At 37.5% G+C, this 12,500-nt stretch overlaps 2 protein-coding genes across 3 annotated transcripts in view; both read left to right on the plus strand.

The window, feature by feature from the left end:
- LOC138006636 (zinc finger protein 709-like) overlaps positions 1–7,079 on the plus strand; it is a 63,309-nt gene extending 56,230 nt beyond the window's left edge. The window contains exon 5 of the mRNA XM_068853086.1: positions 3,665–7,079. Within this exon, the coding sequence (XP_068709187.1) occupies positions 3,665–4,874 (1,210 nt within the window). The 3' untranslated portion in view covers positions 4,875–7,079. The remainder of the gene's footprint in view (positions 1–3,664) is intronic.
- Positions 1–12,500, plus strand: part of LOC138006646 (zinc finger protein 709-like) — an 18,940-nt gene that overhangs the window by 606 nt on the left and 5,834 nt on the right. Inside the window, exon 1 of one of the 2 annotated variants that reach the window (XM_068853111.1) lies at positions 9,439–9,531. The exons of the other annotated variant lie outside the window; for it this stretch is intronic. The gene's annotated coding sequence lies outside the window, so the exon portion shown is untranslated. Of the gene's footprint in view, positions 1–9,438; positions 9,532–12,500 lie in introns of those variants that run through there. 2 annotated transcript variants of the gene reach the window in all.

A 12,500-nucleotide genomic window follows, 5' to 3' on the forward strand; every position in this document is an offset into this window, starting at 1 on the left:
TAGACCATATAAACAGAGCCTAAGTGATGAAGGAGTCTAGACGTAGGTCATGCAAAATAAAAATATGTTACGTACATATAAGTGACATTTCATGGTGAATTAGAAAAGAGAAAATAATTTATTTCTCTCAACTCATAGATATAAATACAGTACATGTACAGTACTGTACATTCTGAATTTACCTTTGTCATTCACTGATAGCCTAAAAATTCAGACAAACAGGCAAGATCATAACTACAGGAAATAGTTTATATTACAGGTGTACATTAATTTTGTAAATCAGTTAGATCAAGACCATTCAGATAGCAGTGTACTGGCTAATCTAGTGGATGATCCCAACAAAGTGTAATTTTCACTTAACATCAGGGCCTGGTTGTTCGAAAGCCGATTAATTTAATCCAGGATTACCGTAAAGTTTTGATTCAAGTTTTAACTTTTTGGTGAAAGTTTCTTTTGCTTATTTTTGTTTTTCAAGATTGACTTCTTCTAATGTAAAGTTTTGCCGAATATCGGCGTTGAACAGCACTTGGGAGTAGAGAAATAAACCCCTTGGTTAATTTTTAATCCGGGATTAGCGTTAATCGCCTTTTGAACAATCGGGCCCAGGAGTTCTTCATGCCTAAGCTGGATAATTAAAAAGAATAACAGTTAAGCAAGTAGAATTCTTGTAATGTATTGCCAGGGTTTTCAATAAGAGCCGGCTTAACCGCCGGAGCTCTGGCGGCTGTGGATCATCAAGTTGCTGGCTACTTGGGCCACAAATAGTTCAGAAACAAACCTCTTAAAATGTGTACAGCCTAACCACTCCGCGGTGCAAAAAGTGCTCAAAATTCTTGAGAATTTGTGTATAAAGCACACATGTATGTTCTTCATCTTGCGTGTGTTCATGATCAAAGACTGCTTTCTGCCATTTTCAGTGGTATCATAATAAAAGTTAGCCTTGCTTTTATGTTGGCTTTTAACAAAGATGGGTCACACTTGTGTCAATCACATTCCAGAACAGGAACATTGTATTTTGGTTAAATTTGTACGTTCTATATTGTTTTCTCATAAATACTGCCAGTGGTATTTTTTCTTACTGAAGAATATTAATCGCAGAAGTCAATGCCTTTTCATTCCACTTTATTTTAATAACTCTTTCATTGCCTTTGAATTAAGTGAAAGTCTTGTAAATATTAAAAATGTTCCTTTTGCTCATAAATATTTTGTCATTACCTTTGCTAATTTTGATGCCCAGAAAGCTAGAAATTGTATTTCCAAGCAAAATTTTCTGGAGTTGTATGCAACCCCCGGCTTAGTTCCACAGCTGCCTACTCTCATATGGGTAGACACCTACTCAATTTTTTTATTGAAAGCCCTCTGTATAGTGACTTTGTTATCGCCTATGAAGTAGAGAAAGGGATTTATATTTAGTACATGGTAACAGAGCTGGGCAAAGAATTCCAAACGCGCAAGCTTAAGACAATATTGGATAGTATTGACCAAAGTTATATAAAGAATGACATTAGATGACTGCCCTGTGGGATATATAAGAATAAACAGAAGAGGTGAAATTAAAATATTCATCAACACAGTCTGTGTGACCACTGGGAAACAAAAGAGACTATCTATAATTTCATGATATCATCATAATTAATTACTGGTAGATTGAAAGAGTTGAAGAAAGGTGCAGAATGTCATTTAGTATTCTTCATGTGTGATGCAAATTATGTCGGCTTTACAAGCCGACACCTGCATCAACGTGTGGAGGAACACAAACGATTGGTAATCGGCAACCATGTAAGGGAACAACATGGAAACGAGTCACATAAATCGCAAAGAACTTTAGGATCCTGAGCAACTGCTCGAACAAGTTCGATTGCTTGATTTTTGAAATATTTTTTATTCGGGACCTTAAGCCAAAATTAAACAAACACAGTGATTCCAATTTCTTATCTGCACTTCATTTTCGCATTTTGTTATTTTTATTGTTCGTATGTAAATACTTAGCTTTTTACCTTTCAGTCCATTGTTTCAGAAATTGTATATATGCGGAATTTTTTATCTATGAATTTGAATTTGAAAATGACCTTGGAACGGTTGAAACGTCGTTCTTCTTATTTTTTATCGCTCGTTTTTATAACTAAATGTCTTATAAAAACTTAAGACAAACACTAATTGCAATATTTAGATTTTCTCTTCTAATTTTTGACAACCCAGTCCTATTTTTTTTAAATAGAAGATAGGAGAATGAACTCTTCGAGGTTTGTTTTTAATAGCAAGTTTGTCAGAAGAAAGAAAAGCACTGTTTTCTGCCTCTTTAGTAGCCTTTATCAGAAAGAGGTTCTTTGCGGTTAGTCGTAGTTTTCGCTGAAAAATCCTCTGTGCGGATATTGTTCCTCTGATTCTCGAGGTAAATTACTTTCTGGAGCTGCTTTACGCCAAGCATTTGCAGCGTGTTGATCTCTTTGACAGTACAGACTGCAGCTTCTCATCGATCGACACTCCCATATGAGTCATAATTTGAGGTCAGGTGGCGTGGCTGTTATTACCTGATAAGGGTTTCCTTCTCCAAATTATGAGATCTTTTTTTTGAATAGTTGGAACTCATTTGGCTTGGTCAAGTTAAGCAATTTATCCAGCGCTGGTGCCATGATTGAAAGCATTAAAATAATATGTCATGTCACTTTGTGAGGACTGTAAACTATCTTTTATGTCCAACTTGTCAAGGTATTCTAAAACTTTCACAGAACAATCTCCTCGTTTGCTTCTCATACATACATACATACTTTATTGAACCTTCCCAAAGGGGCTTTTCAGCAACAATAATAATTATAAAATAATAATTTACATAGTTATTTAAATTATTTACAAGATTAAAATAACCAATCATCACTATCAATTACATAACTACTTATCGCAATATCAATCACTTCCTAAAAAATCCCTTAGCAGTTTGTTCCTTAAACGCTTCTTAAAGATGATTTCGTTGCTAGAAAGTTTCAAATTAGATTCCAAGGAATTCCATATGCTAACAGTTCCATATGCTAACAGTTCTCCTATGTAACTCTCTTATTTCTTCTATTCTTTTAATGTTCATCTGGGAATTAAGCTTTCATCACCCCCTCCCCCCTTTCCTTAAACACTGCTCTGTGTGATTGGCATGTTACTACAATCATTTCATTTCTTTTTAAGACATATTTTTACTGTAATATTTATGAAATAGTATTGAAATGTTTCAAATTTCGCCACTTACTGCAACTTTGTAGCATGGACTTGATCAGAGTGAGAGCCTTTTTATTGGATACTCTGCTAATAAATCACTGCTATTATTATCATTATTATTAGTGTTTTTTCAGTTACGAAATAAACTTTTGCGAGAAGTGCATGTAATTCCACTTCAGTCTCATTCAGAGTGTCGAAAAAGAGTTTTTAACTTTCCAAAAATAGTATCGACATTTTTTCCACTTTGTTTTAGTTTAGTGTCTGATGAGATCTCAAGAATGATGTCATTATCAGTTATGCACGATAATAGTCGTCAAGCCAACAGGGGTTCTCAGTGCAAACAAATCAGCTTTCCTGCAAAACGCGGAAAACAAACCAAACTTAAAAATGCGAATATTGGAGAGACGCGGTGTCAGTGCAAGCGGTGCTGCAAGTTGTTTGGCCAAGCAGGACTTTTAAGGAGACATTACAGAATCCATACTGGAGAGAAGGCTTACGAATGCAAACAATGTGGCAAATGTTTTAGCCAAAGAGGACATTTAAGGGAACATGAAAGAGTCCATACTGGAGAGAAGCCTTACGAATGCAAACATTGTCGCAAGTGTTTTACCCAAGCAGGAACTTTAAAGAAACATGAAAGAGTCCATACTGGAGAGAAGCCTTACGAATGCAAACAGTGTGGCAAGTGTTTTACCCAAGCAGGAACTTTAAAGATGCATGAGAGAGTCCATACTGGAGAGAAGCCTTACGAATGCAAACAATGTGGCAAGTATTTTAGCGTAGCAGAAAGTTTAAGAAGACATGAAAGAGTCCATACTGGAGAGAAGACTTACGAATGCAAACGATGTGACAAATGTTTTAGCCAAAGAGGACATTTAAGAGAACATGAAAGAGTCCATACTGGAGAGAAGCCGTACGAATGCAAACATTGTCGCAAGTGTTTTACCCAAGCAGGAACTTTAAAGAAACATGAAAGAGTCCATACTGGAGAGAAGCCTTACGAATGCAAACATTGTGACAAGTGTTTTACCCAAGCAGGAACTTTAAAGATGCATGAGAGAGTCCATACTGGAGAGAAGCCTTACGAATGCAAACAATGTAGCAAGTATTTTAGCGTAGCAGAAAGTTTAAGAAGACATGAAAGAGTCCATACTGGAGAGAAGCCTTACGAATGCAAACAATGTGGCAAGTATTTTAGCGTAGCAGGAAGCTTAAGAAGACATGAAAGAGTCCATACTGGAGAGAAGCCTTGCGAATGCAGACAATGTGGCAAATGTTTTAGCGACACAGGACATTTGAGGGAACATGAAAGAGTCCATACTGGAGAGAAGCCTTGCGAATGCAAACATTGTTGCAAGTGTTTTACCCAAGCAGGAGGTTTAACCAGACATGAAAGATTACACACTGGAGAACAACGTTACGAACGTAAGGTGTGCAGAAGGCCTTTTCCCGGCAGAAAAAGTATCAGAAAATATGAAAAACCTCAAAACCGTTCTGCAAGTACAAATGAACTGGAAGTAGAAATACATCACCCCTGCATTACCGGAGAACGTCGTTCGAACCAGGGGGAAAAACACAGCTGTTGGCTTTGCCAGGAGGAGTTGAGCAGCGAGGAGGTTCTTCTTGCACACTACCAAAATCATATGACATTTGAGGAGCCGTCAACTTAAGTCGCTTTGGTATGTTTTGGTTTCGATAAATTTCATTTTATGCTGGTAATAGTTGATTGGAGTTGAAAATTACCTCGTTTACTAATGATAGACAAAAATATGCCTTTTTGAGTCTAGCATTATATTGGTAGCTTTTGCTGGATTATGCATTCCTGCTATTACTAGCAGTTTTTAGGGATGAACTGAATATGTACAATGATTTGTCTTGTATTTTAAAGGAAAAGCAAGTGACGAGCAGATTGTTTTCATGGTATTTGGTCTCTTTCTATCAAAATCACATGACATTTGAAGAACGGTCAACTTTAAGCCACTTTGGCGGCGGGTTTTGGTTTCGAAAACTATTGGAGGCGTCGTTTTGTTTCAAAAGAATTTAATGTCTTGCTCCTATTTACGGATAGTAGTATTTGAAAATCCAAAGTGATAAACGGTATATCAGGTTCTGTCTCTAGTAGTCCCTAATTAGGATCAGTGCATTATATGAGGGTCTCAATGGGGTAGTGGCTTATACGGTTAACGGTTGAAGTTTTGGCTTTTTTTTAGAGCAGTTATTCTTTTGTCGTGAGGGCGTACAGGAAAGTTAAATATTAATTTCCTTTGTCTTAAGAGTTAAATATAAATAGACCTTTCTTTTTTCAAACCAAACATTCAAGTGTTAGGACGGTCACCATCTTCTAATGAATTAATTAAGCAAAGCAGTAATTAAATATTGGGTAGGGCATACTGTTGAAGCATTCCTCCTATATTGCACCTTATTCTCCAGTAGTTAAATTACAAAATAAGAAACAAGACCCGTCGAATTATTGATGATGTTCCTTTAATGGAACCCATTTTACTTCTCATTATGCATCCTTACGTTTACTAAAATTCCCAGATATTGTCAAACTTATTACTTGCCTGCTTTTTTTATAATTTCCTATATTTCATGTCCAGTTTTCAATAATAATAATAATAATAATAATAATAATAATAATAATAATAATAATCTATTTTGTTTTATTGTATTGATCAAAATTAGCTTTTTAGGACTTGCATAATAGTGACTAATTTATTTAGCAATATTTATGAGACAGGGCCGACGGTTTAAAGTCCTTATCTGAGAGGACTTCAAAGGTCTAAGCATTTGCAGGTGTAATTATTAAGATGGCAATTTCTCCTTATGGTTATTTTAGGACCCTGAGTGTTGATCCAGCCGGAGTCGAATTCACGACCTCTAGCATGGCATCCCTGTGCAACCTACTGAGCCACCGGTGCATAAATGCTTGGTAGACCTGGGGCCCATTTCTCGAAAATCCATGAACTTTTCGGGCGTGTTTAGGGTGACACAAAACGCCTTGTGTTTAAAAAAATGGAAATATTTCAAGTCACGAAACTTTGTAATAGTCTTGTTTTCTCTGGCAACGAAAACATGTTAACAGATAAGCTTTTCAAGACAAGTGGATCGTAGTTTTTCAAATTGCTTTTCGGGCCCAAAACGGTTTACGGGACTTTCGAGAAACGTGCCCCTGGTCAGTTGCAAAGAGCACTCGAGCCGGCTCTTCCAGCAGCATCAAGCTTTACATACACTGCTCGATATAGGCATCGTTTGAATTTTACACACATGCACACTGGTTTAAGAAATTGGAGAAGATCTAAAAATGGCTGAAACAAACTGTTCACTTGATTAGACTATAAAAACCAGACAGTTGACTCCGGGGTCGCGACCAGCCTGGTCAGCTGTTCATACGTAACCGAATTTTTCGCGCGCTTTGAGCAATACGAATTTGGATTGGTTCGTTGCGCTGTTTGCACCTGCCGTGATTGGTCGAAGTAATTACTTATGTATTGGTTTTACGACACTCATTTGAAACTCGCTCTATTCCTCTAACAAATTTGGTCCTAAAGAATATTTACCCCTACCCTTAGCTATCTGGTGTTGGTGAATGGTTGCTAGTCTTGTGTTAATCGTATTGAGTGGCGGATCCAGGGGAGGGGCCCAGATGGCCTTTCCCCCCCCCCCCCCCACCTTACTTTTTTATATTCAAAGTAACGCCCTTTTAAAATGCCTTGCTTTTGCGGGCAGTCGTTAATGAGAGTTTCGTAAGAAGCCTTCAGTTTCTTTTTTTTTTTACTTGGTTTACTCAGTCTCGCTTTTTCCTTTGTGCATTTGGAAGAACTTTGAACTGAAGATGTTAAATAATGTCACAGGAACTACATTCGGGCATTAAAGTTGTCGTTACTCACAGTATGGCCTCCCAACTCCATGTGTAGTCCATAACACAACCCAAGGTGAAAAGCTGCTTTTCTACGATTACTTGTATGGGAATTAGTTTCCTACTTTCACCCCGACTCTGAGCGACGTAGATATAGTACTCGTAGTGCTTCTTCTGATCTAGTTGTGATTGAATCATTCAGAACTAATTTAAGGAGATTTTGCTCCTCTGTTATTGGCAGATACTTTTGGAATGACGTTCCATTGGAAATTCGCTATGAACCGTCTAAAAAAATGCACTCAAACATGACTATATTGCTCAGTATTTATTAATTAATTACTATTTATAAATATTTGGTTCATGTCCAGTTTTCAATAATAACAATAATAATAATAATAATAATAATAATAATAACAATAATAATAATAATTAGGACTTGCATAATAATGACTAATTTATTTAGCAATATTTATGAGACGGGGCCAACGGGTTAAAGTCCTTATCCGGGAGGACTCGAAAGGTCTAAGCATTTGCAGGTGTAATTATTAAGATGGCAATTTCTCCTTATCGTTATTAGGACCCTGAGTGTTGATCCGGCCGGAGTTGAACTCACGACGTCTAGCATGGCGTCCCTGTGCAACCTACTGAGCCACCGGTGCATGAATGCTTGGTAGACCTGGGGCCCGTTTTTCGAAAGTCCATGAACTTTTCGGGCGTGTTTAGGGATCTAAGGGAGGTGCCAAGAGGGCCTTTCCCCCCTCCCCCCCTCCCCCCTCCCCCTTACCTTACTTTTTTATATTAAAAGTAATGTCCTTTTAAAATGCCTTGCTGTTGTGGGCAGTCGTTAATGAAAGTTTCGTAAGAAGGGTTCAGCTTTTGGCTTTCCGTGAAAGAAATATTTCGCGGGAAATTTTTTCAGAAAAGAAAGGGTTACGTTTCAAGTACACGTAACCCATATTTTCCTCACTGTGAACCATATTTCCGTAATTTTCAACCCATTTATAACACATTACAGCACATATCCAGTGGTACAAACTATATTTTGTTATTGAAGACTTTGTTACTGTTGGTACCATACAAAAGAAACTAAAAGAAGGTATACAAAATTTTGGTTTTATCAACGGAGTTGATAATGTAAATTGAACCACCATACAGAGATTCTAAAAGCTTTTAGAATGTCTGTACGGTAATCAATTTACATTACCAATCCGTTGATAAAACCAAAATTTTGTATACTACTTCCCCACCGACGTAGCACCACAGCTTTTTTGGAAACTACCCCCTTCATCAAGAAGGAAGTTGACTTATCGGATTCCGACAAGGTAATCTTTTAAAACGTTTTGCAAACAATTTTAAAACTTTTTTGGCATCTCTGAAGCTTCCTAGGGTTTTTAAACAAATAACTGGTGATGATCCTTTTTTGTCCACGGACAAAGTTCCATCCAAAGCGGATATCTAAGAGAAGCGTTCTGTTTCCAGCGTCCGGCTGGCGGTATTGTAAGCTCACGGAATAAAGTTTTGTAGCGGTATCGAGGGCGCGCGGAATAAAGTTTTGGCCGCTAAAAGCAAGCGGCGCAGCTGCGTGCAGAATGCGGTCTAGAATACTGCCAGTTACGCAGGCTAAGCGTGACAGAGATCATGAATAAAGTTATTTATACAGTTATGGATTAGAGTTTTTTCCAAATATGAACTTCTCTTATGCAGACCGATGGTGAAACGATATCTTTGGCGGAGAAGTACCCAGAAGTACCCTCATTTTCTCATACTTTTGGAGTCGAAGATTTTATCAAAATACACCAGTTTATGAGCTCGCAAGTGGCACTTGTGATTTGATCATTGCATTTGAAAGCGATCGCACAAACGCGGATTTTAGATTTAACTCACTTTTCTTTGATTAGCTCGATGAAGCTCACATGAGCTTCCCTACATTTCAATGTAGCACACGTAAAATCATTTAACTGGACACCAAATTTTTCTTCCGACACACAGTGAGTATAACATATATGCTTAAGAGCCAAAGCCTTGACACCAAGGTCTGTTTGTAAACACAACATGGTAGTCTCCAGCACTGCTCACCTCTACATTGATTACGTCACGATTTCAGTTGATAATAGAAAAGGAATCGTTATGCATCATGGGATACTATTCATTCCTCCTCTGGGTAGACTCGACACAAATCAATCCTAAAAACTCGATTTATTTTACTTCCTACAAAGTGTTCATTAGTCATCTACTCGTTTATTCCTTGCTTTAACTGCATTTCCTTCTTTGCCGTAAAAATTACGCAACTGCGCGCCTCAAAGGCCTCAAGTCGAGTCCACTGCACTTGTGGGTACAATACATGTTAATTACATCAAGTACTTAGCCATTACATCACAGGCGCTGGTCGATGATGCCAAATTTGTTGCTGTAACGGTCGCTCTGACGTCGATCTGACGATCTTTATAACAGAGAGACGGCGCCAGACGGTAAGAATAGTTCTTTAATGCATTTTCAATGATCTATTAGTTTCTGGTTAAACTACATAATCCAGGGCTCAAAGTGTTGGTAATAGTAATGTAACTTGGTGCACGTTCTTGCCTTTGATTAAGTGCGACAACCCTTTTAAGGACGTTCGCGCCTAAAACGTTCCCACGTACAGATTTTTTTTAAACTTGTCACGCAGAAAGGTAATGATCTACTTTTGCAAAAAAGGATAAAAAAATGGGGGGTCACCGTGCTCGTTTTCGAGATCATGAGGTGCATTTTTAGAAGATTGCGTTACTTTAAGACGAACTTAGCTTACAACTGTCAGCAATAAAAAAGCTACATGAGTGAAATTTAGATCAGGTAAACGTACTCAGTTCAACATAACTAATATAACTAAATTAACCTTTGCAGCTGATGTCTTTTTCTGAGGTAAATAGACCTTGAAAAACGAAACATATTAGTCTAAGAAAGAAAACTTCGGTCGCGCGAGAGCATAAAAGGCCAAATATTTGTAACTTCTCACGTTCAGATTTGTTTTGTTTTTTGTTAAAATGGACAAAATCGAGAAAGGAAGTGATCTATGGAAAGAAAAATGGGGGTCACCCAGCATTCAAGAGAGTAAAATCGCTGCGAAGTTCTCAAAGCGATTGTCTATTCGCACTGTCACGCCATTGCGTGACATTTCCGAGAAGACCTGGGCCCACAGCTATGCCATGATGCCACATACTTTCATGTTCTATTCTTGTGGAAAATTTTTGGGCCTTTAGCATCGTGTTTACCTGCGTGGTCTACGATGCATGACGTGTGCGTGACATGTGCGAAAAGATGCGCAGTAGCAATGGGCGCGAACGTCCTTAAATTGAGGGTGACAAAAGCAGTCAATGGGGAAGTATCTAGATTACACTCTTCGGAAAAAACAATGGCCTTTTCACATTTCTCATGTTTTCCTGTTAGCAACATAAAACAGGCCCAAAATGGTTGCTTCTTCCATTTTGCTTTCTCATCGGTCTCCACTGAGGGAAAATATTGTGCATGTGCATTGAAGGTTTTCAGTCTCGTACTGGGAAGTCGAGCAAATGTTTACTGGAAAAAACCTTTCCAGGGTTTATTCTACCTGCCGAGGCGAAACAACGCATCTCCCCGCGTTGTCTCACCCACCTTATGTAAGTGGCTGATAGAACTTTTGAAATAATGAAGTGGAAACTCTGGGGGAGGGCTGTCTCAGGTCACGTAGACCATATAAACAGATCCTAACTGATGAAGGAGTCTACATGTAGGTCATGTAAAATAAAAATATGTTACGTACATATAAGTTACATTTCATGGTGAATTAGAAAAGAGAAAATAATTTATTTCTCTACTCATAGATATAAATACAGTACATGTACAGTACTCTACATTCTGAATTTACCTTTATCATTCACTGATAGCCTAAAAATTCAGACAAAAAGGCAAGATCAGAATTACAGGAAATAGTTTATATTACAGGTGTATATTAATTTTGTGAATCAGTTAGATCAAGACCATTCAGATAGCAGTGTACTGGCTAATCAAGTGGATGATCCCAACAAAGTGTAATTTTCACTTAACATCAGGAGTTCTTCATGCCTAAGCTGGATAATTAAAAAGAATAACAGTTAAGCAAGTAGAATTCTTGTAATGTATTGCCAGGGTTTTCAATAAGAGCCGGCTTTACCGCCGGAGCTCCGGCAGCTGTGGATCATCAAGTTGCTGACTACTTTGGCCATCACTTCTCGAAACAAACCTCTTAAAATGTGTACAGCCTAACCACCCCGCAGTGCAAAAAGTGCTTAAAAATTTTTGAGAATTTGTGTATAAAGCGCTCATGTATGTTCTTCATCTTGTGTGTGTTCGGGATCAAATTGCTTTCTGCCATTTTCAGTGGTATCATAATAAAAGTTAGTCTTGTTTTCATGTCGGTTTTTAACAAAGATGGGTCACAATTGTTTGCAATCACATTCCAGAACAGGTACATTGTATTTTGGTTCAAGTTTTCCTCTCTTTATTGTTTTCTTATAACTACTGTGGTATTTTTGCTTTCTGAAGTATATTATTCGCAGTCAAAGTCAATGCTTTTTCATTCCACTTTATTTTAATAACTCTTTCATTGCCTTTGAATGAAGTGAAAGTCTTGTAAATGTAAAAAATCATGTTCATTTTGCTCATAAATATTTTGTCATTACCTTTGCTAATTTTGATGCCCAGAAAGCTGAAAATTGTATTTCCAAGCTTCTTGATTTCAGAATTCTCTGGAGGAGCATGGCACCCCCGGCTTATTTCCACAGCTGCCTACTCTCATATGGGTAGACACCTACTCAAATTTTTATTGAAAGCCCTGCTGTATAGTGTTATCACCTATGAAATAGAGAAAGGGGTTTTTATTTAGTACATGGTAACAGAACTGGGCAAAGAATTACAAATGCACAAGCTTAACACAATATTGGATAGTATTAACCAAAGTTAAATAAAGATTGACATTAGATGACTGCCCTTTGGGATAAGAATGAACAGAAGAGGTGAAATTAAAAGATTCATTAACACAGTCTGTGTGACCACTGGTAAACAAAGGCAACTACCTGTAATTTTGTGATATCATCAAGATTAATTACTGGTAGATTGAAAGACTTGAAGAAAGGTGCAGAATGTGATTTAGGATTCTTCATATGACATGCCCTAAGCTGGATAATTAAAAAGAATAACAGTTAAGCAATTAGAGTTCTTAATTGTATAGTGTTATCACCTATGAAATAGAGAAATAGATTCTTACTTAGTAACAGAGCTGGGCAAAGAATTCCAAACCCATGAGCAAGCAATAAAGCATACACATGTAACAAGAATATTAAAGTGTCTCAGTTTTGATAACATACCCACAGTCTTCGATAGCTCTTTAGACAGAGTTCATTAATATGATTCCCTATCTTAATTTGGCATCAAATATTATACCCAG

The sequence above is a fragment of the Montipora foliosa genome, chromosome 6 (assembly GCF_036669935.1).
Source record: "Montipora foliosa isolate CH-2021 chromosome 6, ASM3666993v2, whole genome shotgun sequence".
Lineage (NCBI taxonomy): Eukaryota > Metazoa > Cnidaria > Anthozoa > Scleractinia > Acroporidae > Montipora > Montipora foliosa.